The sequence below is a fragment of the Amia ocellicauda genome, chromosome 16 (genome assembly GCF_036373705.1).
Source record: "Amia ocellicauda isolate fAmiCal2 chromosome 16, fAmiCal2.hap1, whole genome shotgun sequence".
In the NCBI taxonomy this organism is placed as follows: Eukaryota; Metazoa; Chordata; class Actinopteri; order Amiiformes; family Amiidae; genus Amia; species Amia ocellicauda.
The window spans coordinates 12,693,623-12,715,349 of record NC_089865.1 but is presented as its reverse complement, the minus strand read 5'-3'; the positions used below and the strand labels follow the sequence as shown (position 1 = coordinate 12,715,349).

Genomic DNA, 21,727 nt, shown 5'->3' with positions numbered 1-21,727 from the left:
GTGTGTATGTATATGTACATGTACCCCTAACCTCAATAAACCTACAACAAACCTTGTGTGTCTTCATTACCTCTCAGGTTTCCATTAAGTATAAGTCCTGATAATTTGTGTACTTTGTTTCTCCCCAGGCTGATATAGACCAGGTGGCAGAGTTAGCTGAGCTCTCTCAGATCATAAGGAGCCGAGTGAGGAGTGTCATAGTCAAAATTAAGGAGTACCAGAGCACATTCAGCAGCTACCGCTATCTGTGGATGGACGACCGCACTGAATTCATGCGTCAGTTCCTGCTGTATGGTCACGTTCTGAGCACAGAGGAGATGGAGCTGTATGCCGACTACGAGCTCTCCAAATGCCCCCCTCTGCTGGGGCAATTCAAAGAGCAGGTATGGCTGGGCGGGAAGGGCACTCTGTGTTGTCAGTGCATTGGATTCCCACTGCCACTGTGCTGATCTCAACTACCGCCCTCAGAACCACCAACAAACCAAAGTATCGTAAACCAGATTCCTAAACCTGGTCCTCAGGACACAATGTGGATTTAATTCCAACTGGGCTTGTTAATTAAATCCTTAACAGAGATAATTATATATGTAATTAATAATTTGTAATTGTTTTCAGCTCTTAAAAAGTTTGAAATCTGAAAAAGAGCTGAATTTTTTTTTAAAAGGTCTAATTAAGTAACTAATTAGTTCAATTGACAAACTGAGAACGCAGCTGAAAAAAAAAAAAGACATAGTCCGTCCCAGCGACCGAATTTGAAAAGCACAGCTGAAACTTTTCTAAGAGAAACAATGAAATCCAATGCACAATATGGATTTATAATGTTGAGGAAAATAGTACAGGAGATTTTCAGCAGTCAAGCATTCAGATATTTAACTTCTATTATACACATTTAAAGGGAAACATAAAAAAGATATATGAATATCAGTACATATACAACCTATTTATTCCAAGAAAGGATCTCTGAAATGACTCTTCACTTAATCTTAAATGAAAATTCAATATTTTTCAGCACATTCCATTATTTTTACACCATTATCAATAGTATATATACACTCACCTAAAGGATTATTAGGAACACCATACTAATACTGTGTTTGACCCCCTTTCGCCTTCAGACCTGCCTTAATTCTACGTGTCATTGATTCAACAAGGTGCTGAAAGCATTCTTTAGAAATGTTGGCCCATATTGATAGGATAGCATCTTGCAGTTGATGGAGATTTGTGGGATGCACATCCAGGGCACGAAGCTCCCGTTCCACCACATCCCAAAGATGCTCTATTGGGTTGAGATCTGGTGACTGTGGGGGCCAGTTTAGTACAGTGAACTCATTGTCATGTTCAAGAAACCAATTTGAAATGATTCGACCTTTGTGACATGGTGCATTATCCTGCTGGAAGTAGCCATCAGAGGATGGGTACATGGTGGTCATAAAGGGATGGACATGGTCAGAAACAATGCTCAGGTAGGCCGTGGCATTTAAACGATGCCTAATTGGCACTAAGGGGCCTAAAGTGTGCCAAGAAAACATCCCCCACACCATTACACCACCACCACCAGCCTGCACAGTGGTAACAAGGCATGATGGATCCATGTTCTCATTCTGTTTACACCAAATTCTGACTCTACCATCTGAATGTCTCAACAGAAATCGAGACTCATCAGACCAGGCAACATTTTTCCAGTCTTCAACTGTCCAATTTTGGTGAGCTTGTGCAAATTGTAGCCTCTTTTTCCTATTTGTAGTGGAGATGAGTGGTACCCGGTGGGGTCTTCTGCTGTTGTAGCCCATCCGCCTCAAGGTTGTACGTGTTGTGGCTTCACAAATGCTTTGCTGCATACCTCGGTTGTAACGAGTGGTTATTTCAGCCAAAGTTGCTCTTCTATCAGCTTGAATCAGTCGGCCCATTCTCCTCTGACCTCTAGCATCAACAAGGCATTTTCGCCCACAGGACTGCCGCATACTGGATGTTTTTCCCTTCTCACACCATTCTTTGTAAACCCTAGAAATGGTTGTGCGTGAAAATCCCAGTAACTGAGCAGATTGTGAAATACTCAGACCGGCCCGTCTGGCACCAACAACCATGCCACGCTCAAAATTGCTTAAATCACCTTTCTTTCCCATTCAGACATTCAGTTTGGAGTTCAGGAGATTGTCTTGACCAGGACCACACCCCTAAATGCATTGAAGCAACTGCCATGTGATTGGTTGGTTAGATAATTGCATTAATGAGAAATTGAACAGGTGTTCCTAATAATCCTTTAGGTGAGTGTATATATATATATATATATATATATATATATATATATATATATATATATTATTTTTACACCATTGGCAATACACAAACTAGAAAGCAATTTATTACATTATTTTACTAAAGACTGTTGGAAGGACAATGCTCTCAGTAATGTTGGCAATTTAGGTAATATAACTTTAGAAATACTATATAGCAAATGGGATGAAACTAGTATAGTGGTCTTTTTATTAAATGTGATTTTCTCTTTTTGAATTCTGTCTTCTCATTCTTACTAGATCAACATTTTTGAATTTTTATTCATTAAAGTCCAGCAGCTTGAAGACAAGAAGGTTTTCAACAGCTGGTGTCAAGTAGACATAAAGCTGTTTAAAGTCTCACTGATGAATGTGATAAAGAAATGGAGCTGGATGTTCAAGGAGCATCTTCTCAATCACGTTAATGTCAGGTAAAGACGATCTGATTATAAACCACAGAAAGGGGCAAACCTGTTTCTTATATCCTTTTAAATTTCTTGTACTACCTCGTCCCCACACATACTCCCAGCACTGACAAATAACAATGTCCATAACAATCAGAATATGATCAATTGCTCTAGCCTAGAAATATATAAACAATTGTTCAGAGACAAGCCTTTGCATTTTTAGACTGATCTTTCACATTGACTTTCTTTTCTCTACAGTGTTAAAGATCTGGAGATGTTTATTCAGGAGACTGACAAAGGTCTGGCCAAGAAAGTGAAGGAGGGAGACTACAGCGGCCTTGTGGAAATTATGGGGCACTTAATGGCAATCCGAGACAGACAGATCTCCACAGATCAGCACTTTAAACCCTTAAAGTCAACGGCTGATCTCCTCAAGACCTATGGACAGCAGCTGCCAGAGCAGGTTTACACACAGCTAGAGGTAAAGCACATAATTATGTGATTAGAACTGTTAATTTTGTTAATGCTGAGCAGACTTATGTATTTCAAGCTAAGTATATAATGTATATAATTTCAGTTAGAGGTGACCCTTTTGTTCTGGGATTCAGGCTGAAATTAATAATAAAACCCTGCTTGGTATATTAATAATTACAGTATTTTCCTTAATCAAAGAAATTAGTTAATGAGTTAGCTTCCACAAGCCACAACTTGCATGGATTTGTTTTTTCTACAGCTGCCCATTTAAAAAAAAGCCTATTTAATAAAGAGGCTGTATTGTGTCAAGTGTATTCTAGTATTTGGTGGAGGCAAATTCTACCTCTCCAGCATTGAGTCTTTGAATCCAGCATTGAATGAAACAAATGCCAGCAAAATGATGCCATTAATTTGTTTATGTAAGACAAAATGACTGAGTAGAGCATTACCTTACATACTAACCTTATTAATAATGTATTTTGTCAGTGAATTAAATGTCATTTTTTCCTCTTTACACTCCACTCAGGAGCTGCCAGAGAAATGGAAGAATCTTAAAAAGGTTGCCTTTACAGTAAAGCATGAAGTAGCACCTCTGCAGTCCAATGAAGTGTCTGTTATCAGGAGGAAATGTGTACATTTTGAGGTGAGATGAGCTTTGTGCTGTGAACCAAACCATTTCTCTCTTTTTGTCCTGGTAACAAGCTGGAGGTAGGCTTCAGCGAAGCGAGAAATTGTAAACTCTAAAAAAAGGCTGTCTAAAGATAACAATTCAATGTTTGTTGGTAATGCATTTGGGATGGATCTGATAAGCTAAAACCTACTTCAAAATGGGAGTGCTGTTTCCTCCCCTTGTATGGTGAGTTATGTTTAATCCTGTAGCTTGATATTCACTTGCAAATACTTTTGTCAGAATAAATATGTATTTACTTTCTTCATATACCATTCAATCCAGCTTTAATAAAGGGGATTTTTTTTTGTCCACCATATTTATACTCTGGTTCCATGGAGCTTATAATGTCTCTGTGCAAACAGGATCCCCTCTTTAATTATTTATAAAGCCACATGACACCTTCACTTGGCTGCCAGGCTGCTAGGCATTCAATTGCTGTTGTTTATTCCACTTTATTACGAGCCAAGGTACTTTGCCGTCAAGATGAAACTACAAAGCAATTTATTCATGATTTCACGTAGTATGACAAACGGATACACACACAGACTATATGAATTCCCTAGAGCTTATTAAATATTGTAAACTAAACAGATTTTTATTATTTTTGGCTGATATCTTTATAATGCTCAAAGCAGGCTGACCACTCTTCTGAATATAGAACGCTGATTGTTTGGAGAGATGTTGTTTTAAAAAAGAGGCAGCTTATTGATATGTAGGCTTACGGTTTGTCAGACAGAAAATAATTACTTTCAATAGTCTGCCTGCCAGTGTTAAAGTTATTAATGTTACAAACGTTTCTCTCCAATAAAATAAAGCTTATTGTCAACAACTCTTACAAGATCCTATTTCCAACAATGAGATCTGTCTTTTAATCCCTGTAAAGCTGTCTGAAGCTCATTATGCCCTCTATGGACATGCACTGGTGTTATTTCGATTAAAACAGCACCGAGTCTGTCAGTTTTGTGCAGGGGCTGAATCAAGCTGTCAATTATAGCATACACTTATGTAAATTATATGTTTGTTAACATGCTGGTAGAAATGTTCTTTCAGATCAAACAGCATGAGTTCAGAGAACAATTTCGGAATGAAATCATCTTCAGGATTGATGTAGATGATCCTTATAAGCTTATAGACAAGGTAAGCATCTACTACCCCATTAATCCAATCCCTTGTTGTAATACACAGTGTGCTCACCTTGAGATTTGTCAGTCGTGCTCTTCGATGAATGCAATCGAATTGTCCTGTGTTCTGTACGCCTGTTTTGTTTAACACTGCTGTGATCATATAGACTGGGAACACAAGAAACATTAAATAAAAGTCAACTTAGATATATTCCACATGGCTGGGGGGTAGTCAAGTATAATATTGTACCTTCTAAATGATTCCATTGAAAGATGTGGGCATAATCAGTGCTTGAATTGTCTACCACTAGTTCCTTACTTTGAAATGCTGCTGTGCTGAAATTAATTGGAAGGCCAGTTATTTGACTATAGTCGATATAGGATTGATATTACCACTTTGGCATCTTTGAAATATGATTTTGAATAAAACAATATTATTTGTTTTTGTTGTTGTTTGCTTTACTTGTAAGCATATATATTTGCATATGTATATGCTCCCATGGAGGTTTCACACGCCTCTTTCTTTTTGGAGTACTTATAAGTGAACCGTGGTTCAAGTGCTTGGGTACTCCAGTTTCTACACCAGTGAAGTATTCAATGAACGGAAGTCAGTGGAGACATGTACCAGATACCATAATTAGCTGCAATTGCATTCATTAAATCCGGTGTCTGTCCTGTTTCTAAATTTATTTATTTTCTTTTCCAATGATCTCTCGTTTAACTCAGAGTTTATAAGTTATAAAACAGTCTGGTACTAAAATCTAAAGTATGAGTGTTTTGTTTTCTATACATTTTAGACTAATAGGAATGTGGCTCAACTGGAAGCAGAAATGCAAAAGCTGCAGGACACGGCGGATCTTTTTGAAGTCAGCGTTCCCGATTATAAACAGCTCAAGCAGTGCCGGGCAGACATTATCTTGGTGAAGTCTGTCTGGGACATGGTGATATTTGTCAAGGTGAGGAGATCCATCCATGTCAAACATAGTAAAGACAGACATGCTTGTCTTACAATACAAATATTGTAGAATTGAAGTGTGTATTCCAAGGGTCTTCATAAGTTTTTGAAAGGCTGTAGTCTAGCAGGGTTTAATAGCCACTGCAAGACATTACTTAATTCATACCTGGAGCAAAGGCTTAATTTGAGCAGTAGAAAGAGCATTCCACTAACCTAACAGACTTTATGTAGAAGGAAAACCAGAAGACATGCTCCTATCTCTAATGTATTCTTTATGGAGATGGGCCAGAAAATAATCCCATTTATCTATTTCTCTCTCTCTCTCTCTCAAATAGACTAGTATCGAAGATTGGACCAAAACACCATGGAAAGAAATTAACGTAGAGCAAATGGATATGGAATTAAGGAGATTTGCAAAGGTATTGTGCATTATGGACACCTGAATTTGAGAGGACACTTATGTTATGTTTGTATAATATTAAATTGGATTTATTGTTTACAGAGGCATTAAAACAACAGAATTTTAATTAAGTGTTTGACAAAGTTGTGTGTGGAAAGGTTTTGAAATATTTTATCTTACTGTGAATACCTTCAGATTGTATGTTGTCGATATTTTGGGAAATGTAAATCGCAAAGAGATTCTGTATAATACAATGGAGAAATGCTTCCTGATCTTTGCAAAGGAAATGAAAACACTCGACAAAGAGGTGCGTGTGTGGGATGTCTACACCGGACTGGAGTCGATGGTGAAGAATTTGCTCACCTCGCTGCGAGCCGTCAATGAGCTGCAGAACACCGCTGTCAGAGAGAGGCACTGGCAGCAGTTAATGACCACCACTGGGGTAAGATCCTAGTCCATTGTTTTGTCAGAAAATGCTGTGGCGTGTGTGGTGGATTTGCCGGTGTGAAAGTGTGGTTACATTCTTCTTATTCTAAAGGTTCAATTTGTGATGGACGAAACTACAACTCTGGGGGATCTTTTGGAGCTGCAGCTGCATCGAGTCGAAGATGAGGTGAAGAACATTGTGGATAAGGCAGTGAAGGAAATGGCCATAGAGAAGGTGACCTTTACCATTAACATTTAACTTAGGATCTGATTTCTTCAGTGGATGATGTCATGTTGCTCTGATTTTTTCCTTCCTCTCATGTATTCTGTATTCATATCAACATCTGGGAGTTAGGTGCTTACAGAGATCAACCAGACCTGGAGTGTTATGAACTTTTCATATGAAAAACACCACAACACGGGTACACCTTTGTTGAAGTCTGATGAAAATCTGATAGAGACTCTGGAAGACAATCAGGTATTGATTAATTGATAATCTGACAGACTATATAACTGTCTGACTGGTTGGTCCTTCTGCATATCTATTGACATAAAATATTGAAGTATGGATTGCAGTGAGTCAATGTTAAGCTAATACTGTACAGAATGAGGCAAATGATGTATGCAAGTAGATGATGAGACAATGCCAGGGGTCACAGACTCTACATTAGCTCTGTTATATACTATACTCATATATGCTTCTCATATGAAGACAATACTGCATCAGAAAGTGACTGTTGTTGTTGTTGTTGTTGTTGTTGTTGAAACAGGTTCAGCTGCAAAACATCCTCATGAGTAAGTATGTGGAGTATTTCCTGGTGCAGGTGAGCACCTGGCAGAGGAAGCTGGTGGTAGCAGACCTGGTCATCTCCATCTGGATGGAGGTGCAGAGGACCTGGGCACACCTTCAGAGCATCTTCACCAACTCAGAGGACATCCGCAACCAGCTGGCCCGCGACGCCGAAAGGTTCCAGGGCATTGACCTTGACTTCCAGGTGCTGAAAAGACTTCCAGTTTTATAACCTCTACAATTCACATGTGTGGAGCATCTCTTTCAAAAAAGAAACAGCCTTTAATACAAAAATTTGATGTTTTTGTGTTGTCAAACAGAATCTGATGGCCGCTGTTGTTAAAACAAAGAAAGTAATTGAGGTTACAAACCAGAAGGGATTTTTTGAAAATTTAGAAGCACTTCAACAAAGGTACACTGTATACACAGAGATCTGTGTTAAAGCATGTTTTCGTAAATATGAGTTTGATGATGCTAAAATAATATCTGTTCGAGGTCTTAGTGAAAGTAACGCTTGAATTGCAGCACAGATCTAGAAATCTCGGTTATAGGCAGTATTTTGGGGCATATTGAAGACAGGTCCTGAAGGATGATTATTTGATGACACAGATGATTTTTTTATTGTCATTAACAATTAACTATTGTCATTAACAATACATGATTGTGAAATAGGTCTAATTGTGCTGTCATCCTACAAAGAAATATATTGGCAGATTTGGTCATTGGGAACCTCCAATGTAAAACATACTCTCGCACTACCATGCTTTATCTGTTGCCAGCTCAGAAATGCATTTTATGTTGGCAATCAAGTTGAAGGCAGGTTCTGGATAAAATTAAGCTTGAATGCCATCTCAGATAATGTAACGCTAAACATCTCCCTTCCACTTGTGTTTTGCAGGCTATCGGTGTGTGAAAAGGCCTTGGCAGAGTATCTGGAAACGAAAAGACTCACCTTCCCCAGGTTTTATTTTGTATCTGCATCCGATTTACTAGAAATTGTTTCAAAGGGAACACAGCCGAAGCAGGTAGGATCGGAAAATATTTTGTTTTGTTTTACAGATAAGTATTACAGAAAAATGACTTCTGTCTCACTGTCGTTGTTCAGGTTACAAGACATTTATTGAAACTGTTTGACAACCTTGCTGATCTGAAGTTTAAAGAGAGAGAGACTGAAGGGGAGAAATCTGTAGCGGTGGGCATGCTCAGCAGGGAAGGGGAGTACGTGCCTTTTGCGGAGCCCTGTGTCTGTGAAGGCCAGGTAAGGCTTCTTTCAAACCCAGAGGGAACCACACTGATCCTAGCAGTCCTGTGCAGGCTCCAGCACAGCGGAAAAACACATTTGTCCTAGCATATTGGGAATTCATCAAAGACCACGTAGAAGATGGCAAATGAGGTGTGTCATGCGTCCCCCAATTCAGGCGCATCGGTGTGTGTGGTTCATGTGAGTTTTGTTGCTGCTGTCCTCAGGCTGAGTGCTGGCTGAGTGATTTAGAGGCAACGATGCGACGCACGGTGCAGCAGGAGATCATGGAGGCGGTGTCGGCCTACGAAGACAAGCCTCGGGACCAGTGGCTCTTTGACTACCCTGCCCAGGTAGCCCTCACTGGCAGCCAGATCTGGTGGGCAACCGATGTGGGGATAGCATTTGAGCGCGTGGAAGAAGGCTTTGAAACGGCGTTGAAGGACTACAATCGTAAACAGGTAGATATTTTTTTTTTTTTCTCCGATCCAGAATCTTCTTAGTCCTAATGCTTTTTATTTATTAGTTTTTGCTTAGCAGTGCTTAGCCTTCCGACACCCCAGAGGAATTGGTTTCTTAGTGTGATATCTCTATTGAAATATAAATGTTGTGCAGATTACCCAACTGAACGCCCTCATAAACATGCTGCTGGGAGACCTCACCCCCGGCGATCGTCAGAAGATCATGACAATCTGCACAATTGATGTGCATGCTCGAGACGTCGTAGCCAAGCTCATCGCACAGAAGGTAATTTTGTTGTCGCAATTACCTTAATGCATGTTAAAAGCATGAAATAAAGAATAATTTCCTGGTTAAAAATGACAATTTCTCGTGCTTATGTTGCTCCGTGACAGCATGTTTTGATTCTTCTTTAATACGACCTTTCATGTTAAGACAAAAAAACAGTCCCATTCCTCGCGTGAAGCCCTGCCTTGTCTGTTTGTGCCGAACAATGGCGGCTCTCCCAATAATTCTGCACTTCACATTTTTATGATGGGGAAAATGCTCCTAATTAAACTATAAAGATTATGCATGTTGAAAGGCAATAATATGTTCTGACCTTTAATGAGGAAGCTGTAGGCGTAATGAGAAGAATTATATATATATAAAGAGAAAACTTCTTTGCTGCATAATAGACCTATTTTAAGAAGACCTGTGGGATCTGCTCGAGATTATGACAGTGCCTTCAAGTGTGCCTACAGCGCAATGAAGCTGTCATAATACAATTACATATACAGCCACAGCCTAAAGAACAATAAGCCATAGCTCGAACTTAGCGGTGCTCATTGGTTTCTGAGTTATTGACACTTTCGTGCTTTTAATTCTGTAATCTCCAAAGCTGTACATTTGATCAATAAACACACACGCATATATCTTTACATACAGTGAGGGAAAAAAGTATTTGATCTCCTGCTGATTTTGTACGTTTGCCCACTGACAAAGAAATGATCAGTCTATAATTTTAATGGTAGGTGTATTGTAACAGTGAGACACAAAATAACAACAAAAAAATCCAGAAAAACGCATTTCAAAAAAGTTATAAATTGATTTGCATGTTAATAAGGGAAATAAGTATTTGATCCCCTATCAATCAGCAAGATTTTTGGCTCTGGCTTTTATACAGGTAACGAGCTGAGATTAGGAGCACTCTCTTAAAGGGAGTGCTCCTAATCTCAGCTCGTTACCTGTATAAAAGACACCTGTCCACAGAAGCAATCAATCAATCAGATTCCAAACTCTCCACCATGGCCAAGACTAAAGAGCTGTCCAAGGATGCCAGGGACAAGATTGTAGACCTACACACGGCTGGAATGGGCTACAAGACCATCGCCAAGCAGCTTGGTGAGAAGGTGACAACAGTTGGTGCGATTATTCGCAAATGGAAGAAACACAAAATAACTGTCAGTCTCCCTCGGTCTGGGGCTCCATGCAAGATCTCACCTAGTGGAGTTTCAATGATCATGAGAACGGTGAGGAATCAGCCCAGAACTACACAGGAGGATCTTGTTAATGATCTCAAGGCAGCTGGAACCATAGTCACCAAGTAAACAATTGGTAACACACTACGCCGTGAAGGACTGAAATCCTGCAGCACCCGCAAGGTCCCCTGCTCAAGAAAGCACATGTACAGGCCCGTCGGAAGTTTGCCAATGAACATCTGAATGATTCAGAGGACAACTGGGTGAAAGTGTTGTGGTCAGAAGAGACCAAAATCGAGCTCTTTTGCATCAACTCAACTTGCCGTGTTTGGAGGAGGAGGAATGCTGCCTATGACCCCAAGAACACCATCCCCACCGTCAAACATGGAGGTGGAAACATGGGTGTTTTTCTGCTAAGGGGACAGGACAACTGCACCGCATCAAAAGGACGATGGATGGGGCCATGTACCATCAACTCTTGGGTGAGAACCTCCTTCCCTCAGCCAGGGCATTGAAAATGGGTAGTGGATGGGTATTCCAGCATGACAATGACCCAAAACACACAGCCAAGGCAACAAAGGAGTGGCTCAAGAAGAAGCACATTAAGGTCCTGGAGTGGCCTAGCCAGTCTCCAGACCTTAATCCCATAGAGAATCTGTGGACGGAGCTGAAGGTTCGAGTTGCCAAACATCAGCCTCGAAACCTTAATGACTTGGAGAGGATCTGCAAAGAGAAGTGGGACAAAATCCCTCCTGAGATGTGTGCAAAGCTGGTGGCCAACTACAAGAAACGTCTGACCTCTGTGATTGCCAACAAGGGTGTTGCCACAAAGTACTAAGTCGAAGGGGTCAAATACTTATTTCCCTCATTAACATGCAAATCAATTTATAACTTTTTTGAAATGCATTTTTCTGGATTTTGTTGTTGTTATTCTGTCTCTCACTGTTAAAATACACCTACCATTAAAATTATAGGCTGATCATTTCTTTGTCAGTGGGCAAACGTACAAAATCAGCAGGGGATCAAATACTTTTTTCCCTCACTGTATACACACACACACATACATCTGTAAAGGTACTGGCACTGCCTTTGAATAGAACTGTAACAATGAGGAAGCTTAGGGGGAACTGGGTGTTGAAAATGCTGAACATTTGTATGCCTTTCCTACCTCCTTAAGTACTGAATCTCCCAGTTATTAGTCAGTGTGGATGCTGCGCAGTGAGGTCTATTTTATTGCAGCCAGTTATCTATGTGAATCCCATCAGCCGAGATGGGAGTGCGTGCTGCGAGAGGGAGAGCCCAGTAGAGGAGTTAGTCCAGACCTGGGGGCGTGAGAGAGATGTACTTGGAATGAAAGTGAGCCTCGAGGAATCCCATGAGCCGTATTTGTCAGTCCTGGAAGAGCGCACATGATCCCACACTCTTGGCTCTATTCATCATACTTGCATTAAATGCTTATTCTGTAATTCAAATCTGTTAAGTCCTTTCTGGCCATAAATGAAGATTTATTGTCACGGCTGGCAGTGAAAAAGTAAGATTTTCTTCAGTGATGACCCAACAGACTCTTGAGATGCTGGCACTGTGTTTTATTAGGTTATTAACGGGCAGGCGTTTGCCTGGCTGTCCCAGCTACGGCACCGCTGGGATGAGGAGCGGAGGCACTGTTATGTCAATATCTGTGACGCTCAGTTTCAGTATTCGTACGAGTACTTGGGCAACACGCTGAGACTCGTCATCACCCCTCTGACTGACAGGTAAAGACCCACCTGACCAGCCAGTGTCAAAGCGTGACTGAGCAACAATGCCTGATGCATGTGCTTAACATAACTCATGATAAATAAAGAGCATATACATGATTTTTAAAAATAAAGCATTTTCTGAGAGTGATATTTATGATTTGTTTCTTAAAATGGAAAAATGTTGTTTGTAACTTTTCATACCTTGAAACTAGATTTGTAATTATAATGTTTGTTTTATAATAATTTTATTTGGAAAAGCATACTCTACATCAGCTCACAGCGGATGCCATTGTTTTGTGCACCATACTATGCTTGCCCTTATGGCCAAAAGGCATGGGTAGGCACTCAGGGCAGGGCTGTGTGCTGTGATGTGACTGTGCCCTGCTATCCTCTGCAGGTGCTACATCACCCTGACGCAGTCCCTCCACCTCACCATGAGTGGGGCTCCCTCCGGCCCAGCTGGCACTGGCAAGACCGAGACCACCAAAGACCTGGGCCGCTCACTCGGCATCATGGTCTATGTTTTCAACTGCTCTGAGCAGATGGACTACAAGGTAAACTCAGGTGTTAGGAGGGTCACATTATATTAGTATCTCATTACAAACTGCAGATTGCATTGTTTTGAATGTTATCTGTAATCCAACCTATTTATTATTATACATTATTTATTTTATATTATAATTATAATGAAAAGTATTATTATTAATTGCTTACTAGGGCATTGTTCCATGACGTGAATTCTTGCTAGATCATTATATCTGTAAAAAACCTTCCTTTGTATTTTTAGTTATCCGCATGGTGTTAGCCTACAGATGTTCCCCCCATGTTTCAGTTATGTAGTTAAGTATGTATTCATTAATTCATTTATTTTTTCTTTCTGTTTTTTAGTCAATTGGGAACATATATAAAGGCCTAGCCCAGACAGGAGTTTGGGGCTGTTTTGATGAGTTTAATAGAATATCTGTGGAAGTCCTCTCCGTTGTTGCTGTACAAGTAAAAACTATTCAAGACGCTATCCGCAATAAGAGACAAAGGTGGCTTTTTTTAAATATTGCTGACAACGCAATTAACTTACTCTTTGACATTTCATTTCAAAGGTGTGCTGTGTTTTTCTTAATTTGTTTTTGTCCTTGTTGACTAGGTTCCATTTCCTTGGAGAGGAAATAGAATTAAAACAAACTGTTGGCATCTTTATAACCCTCAATCCAGGATATGCTGGGAGAACCGAGCTTCCAGAAAATCTTAAAGCACTATTCAGGTGTGGATATGACTGGGCCGTTACAGAGAAAAATGGCACAAGTCATCCCCGGCATTATGGGCTGCATTTCTAGTCATTTTCCGATTGGATTTATCTTAAAAGTTTGGTGATAACTTAGTTTGATATTCTTGCTAATTGTAGGGTTATTTTGTTTTGCCTGACTGAAGGACGTAATGATTTATGTTTGGGTTTAATTCAGGATACAGCTAAAGGTAGGAATGTTTTCATGGTTATGGGGTTACTTGCATGTCTATGTAGTTAATTAATATAAAATAAGTGGATTTTACCATTTAAGTAGTCCTGAATAAAATAGTTTCTTTACTTCTCATTGGTATTTGTTTGTTGTGTGTGTTCATCAGGCCCTGCGCAATGGTGATTCCAGATTTTGAGCTCATCTGTGAGATCATGTTGGTTGCTGAAGGGTTCATTGATGCTCGTTTGCTGGCACAAAAGTTCATCAGCCTGTACACGCTGTGCAGAGAACTACTGTCCAAACAGGTAAAGAGAGAGATCCAAGACTTCACAAAGACATACAATACCAGCTGCCTCTGTTCCTCACTGCCTGTTTGTCCTGTACATTGAATCAGGATCACTATGACTGGGGCCTCAGAGCTATAAAGTCAGTACTGGTGGTTGCTGGGTCCCTTAAGAGAGAAGATAGGAGCAGGCCTGAAGACCAGGTACAGTACATAGTTTCAGTTAAAGACAGGTTGGTAATTTCTTTTACAACAGTGTAGATCTGGCTTTTCAGATCTGGCTTAATTTCCATGACAGTTAAATCTGTGCATGTATGTGTGTTTGTTTTTTGTTTTTTTTATCTCCTATCCCACAAAATAAATAAACATTACGTTTATATTAATGTAAGTGATAAAATTATACGTATCACAAATAACAAAAGAAAATAAAAAAAATAAACACAAATTTTTTACCCAAATCATACTCATACACATCATTGTCAACCTTCGACAAATCTGTTGTGCATAAAAAAGCACTTGGTTTTGTTAGGCTATGTTGGATAAGCTAGCAGATTGAGTTTAACAAGCCATATGGGTTGTAATTGTTGAAGTATGGTAGATCATAATGTTTGTTCATTTTATGCCTTTGGTTACGGTTTGTTTTTGTAGCATTACATTTCAGACGTGGTCCCCCCCCTCTTTTCAGGTTCTGATGCGTGCCCTCCGTGATTTCAACCTTCCGAAGATAGTCACAAACGACGTGCCCATCTTCCTGGGCCTGATAAGTGACCTGTTTCCTCTGCTGGATGTACCCCGAAAGAGAGACCCCTCTCTGGAACAGATGGTGCGCCAGTCCATTGCTGAGCTCCACCTGCAGCCAGAGGAGAACTTCATCCTGAAGGTGGGCATAACGACTTTCTGCTTAGTTTGTTGTGTATCGGATGGAGGCTTTAATGTTCACTGTTTGATGCCATCAGCAACAACATATGGCTAATGTCTTTTCAGCCCTTAGCTACAAACATAAACCCTCCTCATGTGGTACTGGTTTAGTTATTTTATTCTGTGAAGTTACGCACATGGAGGGACGCAAAGTAAACCCTCGAAAGGGAAAGAACCAGCTCAGTCCTCTGTGAGCAGCAGTCACTGAGGGCTTGACCTCCCTTCTATTTATACTATAATTATATTTTCAGCAGTTATCATTAGGACAATGCACTGACACAAGAAACAGGAAAATTGTACCATTACAGGAGCATACTCTTCAGTTCATTTTCTATGGAACAGTGTTTCATTTGCTGTTGAAAACAATCTCATGTGCTCGTGCTGCTATAACTGCACCAAAGAGTTCATGAAATATCTCCTGTTCAAAGTGGCAAAAGCTAAAAGGAATTAATTTCCAAGAAAATGATCATACAGGAGATATGTGACACATTTTAGATTTTAACACTTAATGCTTTGATATGTAAAACATATGCATTGTTGTTAAGTTATGTTTAGTCTTTCACAAGCTGTGTAGTTGTGTTGGTTAATGGTTACAAATGTAATGAAAATATTGCCTAGAGATAGTGATAATGCAAGGAAGTGAAATTTTGTCAGTCATCAAACCCCAGTGTGCTCTCCAGTATTGTCTCCTATTGTGCGTCTTTCCTGATGTGCAGGTTACGCAGTTAGAGGAACTGTTGGAAGTACGGCATTCAGTCTTTATAGTGGGAAGTGCGGGGACTGGCAAAAGTCAGGTACAGTGAGAATCTTGTAATTGAAGATGTTCTGCCTTATCTTCTTCATGGGAATTGTGTCATTCAGCTTAGTTGGAAAAGCCATTGGATTTTTTTAAAACAAACATCAGCCATTACATTTTCACCTGAGTGATTGACATGTATAGTTTTTTTTTTTCTTTTTATCACCAACATAATATTTATTATTACATCCTGGGGGATTATGAAAACTGTGTCCACAAATGCATGCCTTCAATTCTATGTAATATACAATTGAGGAAACTGGCAACAAAATTGCTAAAATACTTTTATCTCAAATCTTATGAGCCTTTTTATAGGTTTGATATATGTTTTGCTTTATAGATTTTAAAGACTCTGCACAAGACGTATGGAAATATGAAGGTAAAACCAGTCTGGAACGATATGAATCCGAAAGCGGTAACAACTGACGAACTGTTTGGGTTTCTTCATCCCTCCACCAGGGAATGGAAAGACGGTAAGACGGGTGGCATCACAGACACTTAGCATTATTCCTGCTTTGTTATTCTGTCACACTGCAGTGCATCTCAACCATGGAGGGACGCCTTACTGATTTTAAATGATCCTATTCCAGGTTCATCTTTGAATAACATTCTGTCTGTGTGTTTGAAAGAAATATAAATGGGGAAAAGGGGCTCTATTTCTCAATGATCCAAATGGATGCTTTTCAGAGTTTTATGATCAGTTTTCATTGTGCGGTATACTCTTAAGTCTGTGTCAACCCATTCAGTACAGTATGCCGTCTGCTGAAAGATTTCCTGAAAAGTTGCATTTCCTTTTCGTCGGCTAATGACTTTCAGGTGTCGAAGATCCTTAAATGCAAGAAATGAAAGCGATGTATTTTTAGGTCGAGCAATACTTTCTATTATCAGTCTCTTCATGTGAAATGCAGGCCTCTTCAGCTCTCTTAAAGAAAAAGGCCTCTGCACACATGGATTATGTATACAGATGACTGCATTTGATATTTCAGGATTGTTTTCTTCAACAATGAGAGAGCTATCCGGTATTGCTCATGACGGGCCCAAGTGGATTGTGCTGGATGGTGATATTGACCCCATGTGGATAGAGTCTCTCAACACGGTCATGGATGACAACAAGGTGAGCTCAACTGTTGCTTCCAAGTGACATGCATGTATTTGCCAAGCTGATTATGGTAGACACAACAACAAGGTGGATATATGCTGTAAAATTAATGGTCTATGAATCTGGAAGGCATGTTTATATTTATACAGATGTCACAGTGCACACAAAGACAAAATCCCTAAATTATGTTTAAAAATCGCACGGTCATGACTCTCTTCCCCACCACACACAATGCATCATTGCCCCCCCCCACCAAAAAAATAAAGTTTCAGTATTTTAACTGCAGAAATAAAAGCATATGAATGTTACTTAAACATCTGTAGCAGCATTTGGCAATCTGTATCACAATACTTTGTTCATTACTTTGTTCAGTAGGACTCGTTGCTTTATTTTAATCTGGTTTCCTTAATGGATTCACAAGAAAGTGTCCTTAGGCATCTTTATTAATCAAAGCACGGCAGCTTGGAGCTATATTTAGTGTTGTTCTAATATAGACATATGTTTTGCTAGAAGAAAACAAGGTTAGAGAAATTGTTCTGATTCTAACTCCTCAACTGCATACAACCATTTGTCTCCATAATAAGTGACTCAAGTGCTTCTCTGTGATTTTAACCATCTGTGTTATCACAGCAATCAATGGTTGACAATGTCAGTGCTATCTCAAGATAGAATAGATCCTCTATGTAAGAACGATAACTATTTATTTTGTTTCTGTGGTGAAAATTGTAATGGCCTTACAAACTCTTATCAACCTCTCAGGTTCTCACTCTGGCTAGCAATGAGCGGATATCTCTGACTTCCTCCATGAGATTGGTATTTGAAATCAGCCATCTGAGGGCGGCCACCCCAGCCACCGTCTCCAGAGCCGGCATCCTTTATGTCAACCAGCAGGACCTGGGCTGGAGCTCGTACGTGTGTTTAAGAGCCAACTAAATGGAAAAATAAGAGCCGGTGTTCAAAATGTGTGTAGAAGACTGCATGCTTAGACCAGAGTAAATATGTAGTTAATGGTTACACTCACACACACTTCACCCATAGCTCAGTATTCTGCGCACCAGGGAAGATAAACCTATCGGGTAATGTACCTGGCTTTATTGTCCTTGGTGAGATGACATTTCTTAACATGCAATATGATGTTAACATAGTTGTCTCAGAAGCCATAAAACACAAATACAAATCCTGACCTGCTTAACTCTAAACCTTGCACATCAGTATTAATGTAATGCAATACTGTGAGTTATTGAGGGTTAAACCTAATATTCTCTAAGTACCCTCAGACTAGGTTTGCTGCATGCTGTACCATTCCTGCTTATGTTTCTTTTTTAGGTATGTAACTAGCTGGATTGATACTCGACAGGCTCAATCAGAAAGAGCTAATCTGACTATATTGTTTGACAAGTATGTTCCTTACTGCTTGGAGCAAGTGAGATGTAATCTGAAAACAATTACACCAATTCCTGAAAACAGTATGGTGCAGGTAAGTAGCTCACAGCTAGTTTTCGGGTTTCATCAAGCATAATTTCCTGGATTTTGTCTTTCTTTTGTGGCCGCCTCCTTGAGGTGAATTTCTTGCCCTAAAAGAAGGTTCTCATTACTCCAGCTCTTCAATTAGTTATGGGTGTTTCTGCATTTTACACTCAAAGTTGTTGTGCTACAGCGTACAGAATTACTATACTTTCTGAAATTCGCTCTAAAATGTTGTCACAGTACCGCAATGTATATTCAGTTTTAAATATATTACGACACTGTTCTTGTTTGGATGAGTATAGAGTTTAATGAAATGGATATTAAATACAAATACAATAATGCATTATTACCCTAGAAATAACTTTAATTTTAATCAAACGTCCAAACTATATATCATGTTAACAGTCCCTGTGGTGTTTTGTAACTTCTGCATAAAAAAAATATATATATTATTGACTTTTATGCAGTGCCAGTATCTTGTGTGTGTTTTCCCTGTCAGACACTGTGCTCGCTGCTGGACTGTCTGCTGACCCCCGACAACACCCCCCCTGACTCCTCACGTGAGCTCTACGAGATCTACTTCGTCTTCGCCTGTGTCTGGGCCTTTGGTGGGGCCCTCTTCCAGGATCATGTGAGTGAGTTCCCTTACAGGAGTCACCTCTGTTGGAAACAATGCCTTAAAGCATCGAAAAGATTTTATCCATCAAATTGGCTGAAGATAAATATGTTTTGAAGGATTAGTTGGAAACGTGTGTGCGGTGTGTCAAGTTTCACTGACCCGAGGAATGACTGAGCTATGCTTTGTTCAGTGACAGAGGGCTGTGTATTCTTAAGGGCTCTGAAGAATGACAAATTGGCTGGCAGTCTGAAATCGACACAGCCATTTCTTCTGATAAGGCCTGGTCAGGACTGTTCAGGGTCAACATGATCTCAATAGCTCACTAAAAAGGAATCTATTAAGATTACAAGATTTTAGTCAGTCACTGGCTGATTATAATTCTCATTTGTTTTGGGCGTAATTTCAATTGTATATGCCATGTTGGCCCAAAGTAAGTGTTATGCAATGCGGTAAAAACACGTTAGTTTATGCATTTAATCCCTTCTAACAAGTGTGTGTTTCTCCTAGCTTATTGATTATCGTTCAGAATTCAGCCGCTGGTGGTCCAAGGAAATGAGGGCAGTAAAGTTTCCTTCTCAGGGAACTGTGTTCGATTACTTTGTTGACCCAGACACAAAGAAATTTGCTCCCTGGGCTGATAAGACTCCACCCTTTGAACTTGAACCTGATGTTCCTTTGCAGGTAATTGCTCCTATATGAAGAACATTGTCTGTGTATAATATTTAAATGTCAGTTCATGATCACAGCTTATTTGGCTACTAAAAGAGATAAAGATGAGAATGGAGGAAACACTATTTACACTTCTTGTAAAACTCATTCAGCCAGGGTAACAAGATACAAAAATGTATGTTATTTATAACTACTGTTTTATAGCACCTGAAAATGGCCATTGTAAATAGTTTTTTTTCATGCAGAGACATCATGGGAGGTATTAAAAGTCTTTAATTAATTCAGAGTTAAGTTTAATGACTACTGTTGCTTCAGTTGAGCTTCACACTTGTTTTTACACTGGCAGTCAAAACATACAAAGCTGTAGTTATCTGACATAGTCATCAAATTAAACTACAGAAGATTGTTGTTACCTTTTATTTTTAAATATAGAGGATGATGTAGATTGTGACGAATAATAAAAAGGCTGAGATCATAGAAATATTAGTAGATTAGCACATACACACTATACGTAGACAGTCATTTTCTGAACTTCTGAATCTGGAACAATTTTCAATACAACATGTTCCCATTTAAACCAGATGTACTTTAAGATGGTTACTAAAACTTAAAATAACGTAATTTTTCAGTTTCTTTCTAAATTACATTGTATAACACACATTCCTTTTGGCTGTATTTTTCTTCAGCATTCACAAAATGTATATTTTTCTCTGTCTCTCGAAACAGTGGCAGTTTAATATATTACAGTCATGGATAGGTTTAAGCATTTGACAAGAGTGAACTAGGACTAAGAATTGTCAAGAATTCAAGGTTGCAAAGGACTACAGCTCAGTGTGATCCTGTGCTCGAAATCCCTGTTGGGCATTTACATTTTATTGTTCCTGGTATTTGTTCTCAATGGCAAAATTAACAGCCTTCCTTGTGCCATTCAGTTTCTTTTCTGAAGACAAGGCTTCAATTTTGTCTAACTGCCTGAATTTACTGCTTTTCTATATTTCACAAGGCAGAATCAATAATGTGACTGAAGTGAAGAAGATAAAAATTTATGGTATCTTGCAATTTAATGGTTGAAAAGATGCAATTTGAAAGATCATAAATTGTGAAGGAGTTTATGCTTCATTGCCCATGATTCAGTACTTGCTGTTCGAACTTGATTTGCGACTGTCTGCAAAGTGTGATTAATGATGTGATCAATGCGTGCCATGCAGTACACCAGTCCTAATGCTCTTCATTAGAATAAATAAAATAAATTGACTGCAGCTTTATAAAAACTCTGTAATGGTTAAAAATCAAAAAATGTCATCCTCCAGCTACGATTGAGCTCTTCTGGGTCTGTGTCCACCTACATCACATTACTCATGACAACCTTGTTGAAATCTGCAGGGGTCTGGTTAGCTTTATGTCAAAATTATCAGAGCAAGGGGAAAGAAATTCCTTGTGGCAGTGGTATTGTTGTCGGGACCATACCACGCTGAAACACAGAGGTTCTTCACCCATCATACGATAAGCATAAGCCAGGGAGGTTTTGTTCTGGAAGTAGGGGGGGAGCAGTTTGGGAAGTATTAATGCAGAAAATTGCATTTCAAGCTGATAAACGGTTTCCCGAATGATCTTTGTGCAGAGTGTTCTGTAGTTGTTCTATATAGCCCATTCTTTATAATAACATTTACCAGGAGAAATCTCATTTGTGTTTTACTCACTTACAAAATAAGCATAAAAACTGTCACACCATTTTTTTAAATTGATCAGAATCAGATGCAGATGCTGCTCTTCACTTGCAACTGTCCTTTTTTTCCTTTTCATTTTTATCATCCATTTGGTTGTATTAAATTAGTCATCACTGAGGACTTGTATTTTCTATTTTCCCTCATTCTGCATGTGAGAATTAGTTCTCTCTCTGCCTATAAATACCTCCTCACCTCCCTTTGTATTAATCTAACATCGATCACTGTGCAGATTTTTCCATTATTATTTATTTTTAATCAATAATATTTATGTTTTTTTAATGTGT

The 21,727-nt window shown here is 39.3% G+C and overlaps 1 protein-coding gene across 1 annotated transcript in view; it reads left to right on the top strand.

Annotated features, from left to right (window-relative positions):
- dnah9l (dynein, axonemal, heavy polypeptide 9 like) overlaps positions 1 to 21,727 on the top strand; it is a 64,202-nt gene that overhangs the window by 11,814 nt on the left and 30,661 nt on the right. The window contains exons 13-42 of the mRNA XM_066688023.1: positions 129 to 383; positions 2,535 to 2,704; positions 2,939 to 3,161; positions 3,681 to 3,797; positions 4,875 to 4,961; positions 5,743 to 5,901; positions 6,236 to 6,319; positions 6,584 to 6,742; positions 6,839 to 6,961; positions 7,082 to 7,204; positions 7,497 to 7,721; positions 7,837 to 7,928; positions 8,415 to 8,541; positions 8,622 to 8,774; positions 8,984 to 9,217; positions 9,372 to 9,503; positions 12,269 to 12,429; positions 12,812 to 12,968; positions 13,303 to 13,448; positions 13,556 to 13,672; positions 14,032 to 14,170; positions 14,260 to 14,352; positions 14,834 to 15,028; positions 15,783 to 15,860; positions 16,203 to 16,335; positions 16,849 to 16,976; positions 17,721 to 17,869; positions 18,288 to 18,438; positions 18,928 to 19,059; positions 19,555 to 19,728. Coding sequence (XP_066544120.1) covers positions 129 to 383; positions 2,535 to 2,704; positions 2,939 to 3,161; positions 3,681 to 3,797; positions 4,875 to 4,961; positions 5,743 to 5,901; positions 6,236 to 6,319; positions 6,584 to 6,742; positions 6,839 to 6,961; positions 7,082 to 7,204; positions 7,497 to 7,721; positions 7,837 to 7,928; positions 8,415 to 8,541; positions 8,622 to 8,774; positions 8,984 to 9,217; positions 9,372 to 9,503; positions 12,269 to 12,429; positions 12,812 to 12,968; positions 13,303 to 13,448; positions 13,556 to 13,672; positions 14,032 to 14,170; positions 14,260 to 14,352; positions 14,834 to 15,028; positions 15,783 to 15,860; positions 16,203 to 16,335; positions 16,849 to 16,976; positions 17,721 to 17,869; positions 18,288 to 18,438; positions 18,928 to 19,059; positions 19,555 to 19,728 — 4,416 coding nt within the window. The remainder of the gene's footprint in view (positions 1 to 128; positions 384 to 2,534; positions 2,705 to 2,938; positions 3,162 to 3,680; positions 3,798 to 4,874; positions 4,962 to 5,742; positions 5,902 to 6,235; positions 6,320 to 6,583; positions 6,743 to 6,838; positions 6,962 to 7,081; positions 7,205 to 7,496; positions 7,722 to 7,836; positions 7,929 to 8,414; positions 8,542 to 8,621; positions 8,775 to 8,983; positions 9,218 to 9,371; positions 9,504 to 12,268; positions 12,430 to 12,811; positions 12,969 to 13,302; positions 13,449 to 13,555; positions 13,673 to 14,031; positions 14,171 to 14,259; positions 14,353 to 14,833; positions 15,029 to 15,782; positions 15,861 to 16,202; positions 16,336 to 16,848; positions 16,977 to 17,720; positions 17,870 to 18,287; positions 18,439 to 18,927; positions 19,060 to 19,554; positions 19,729 to 21,727) is intronic.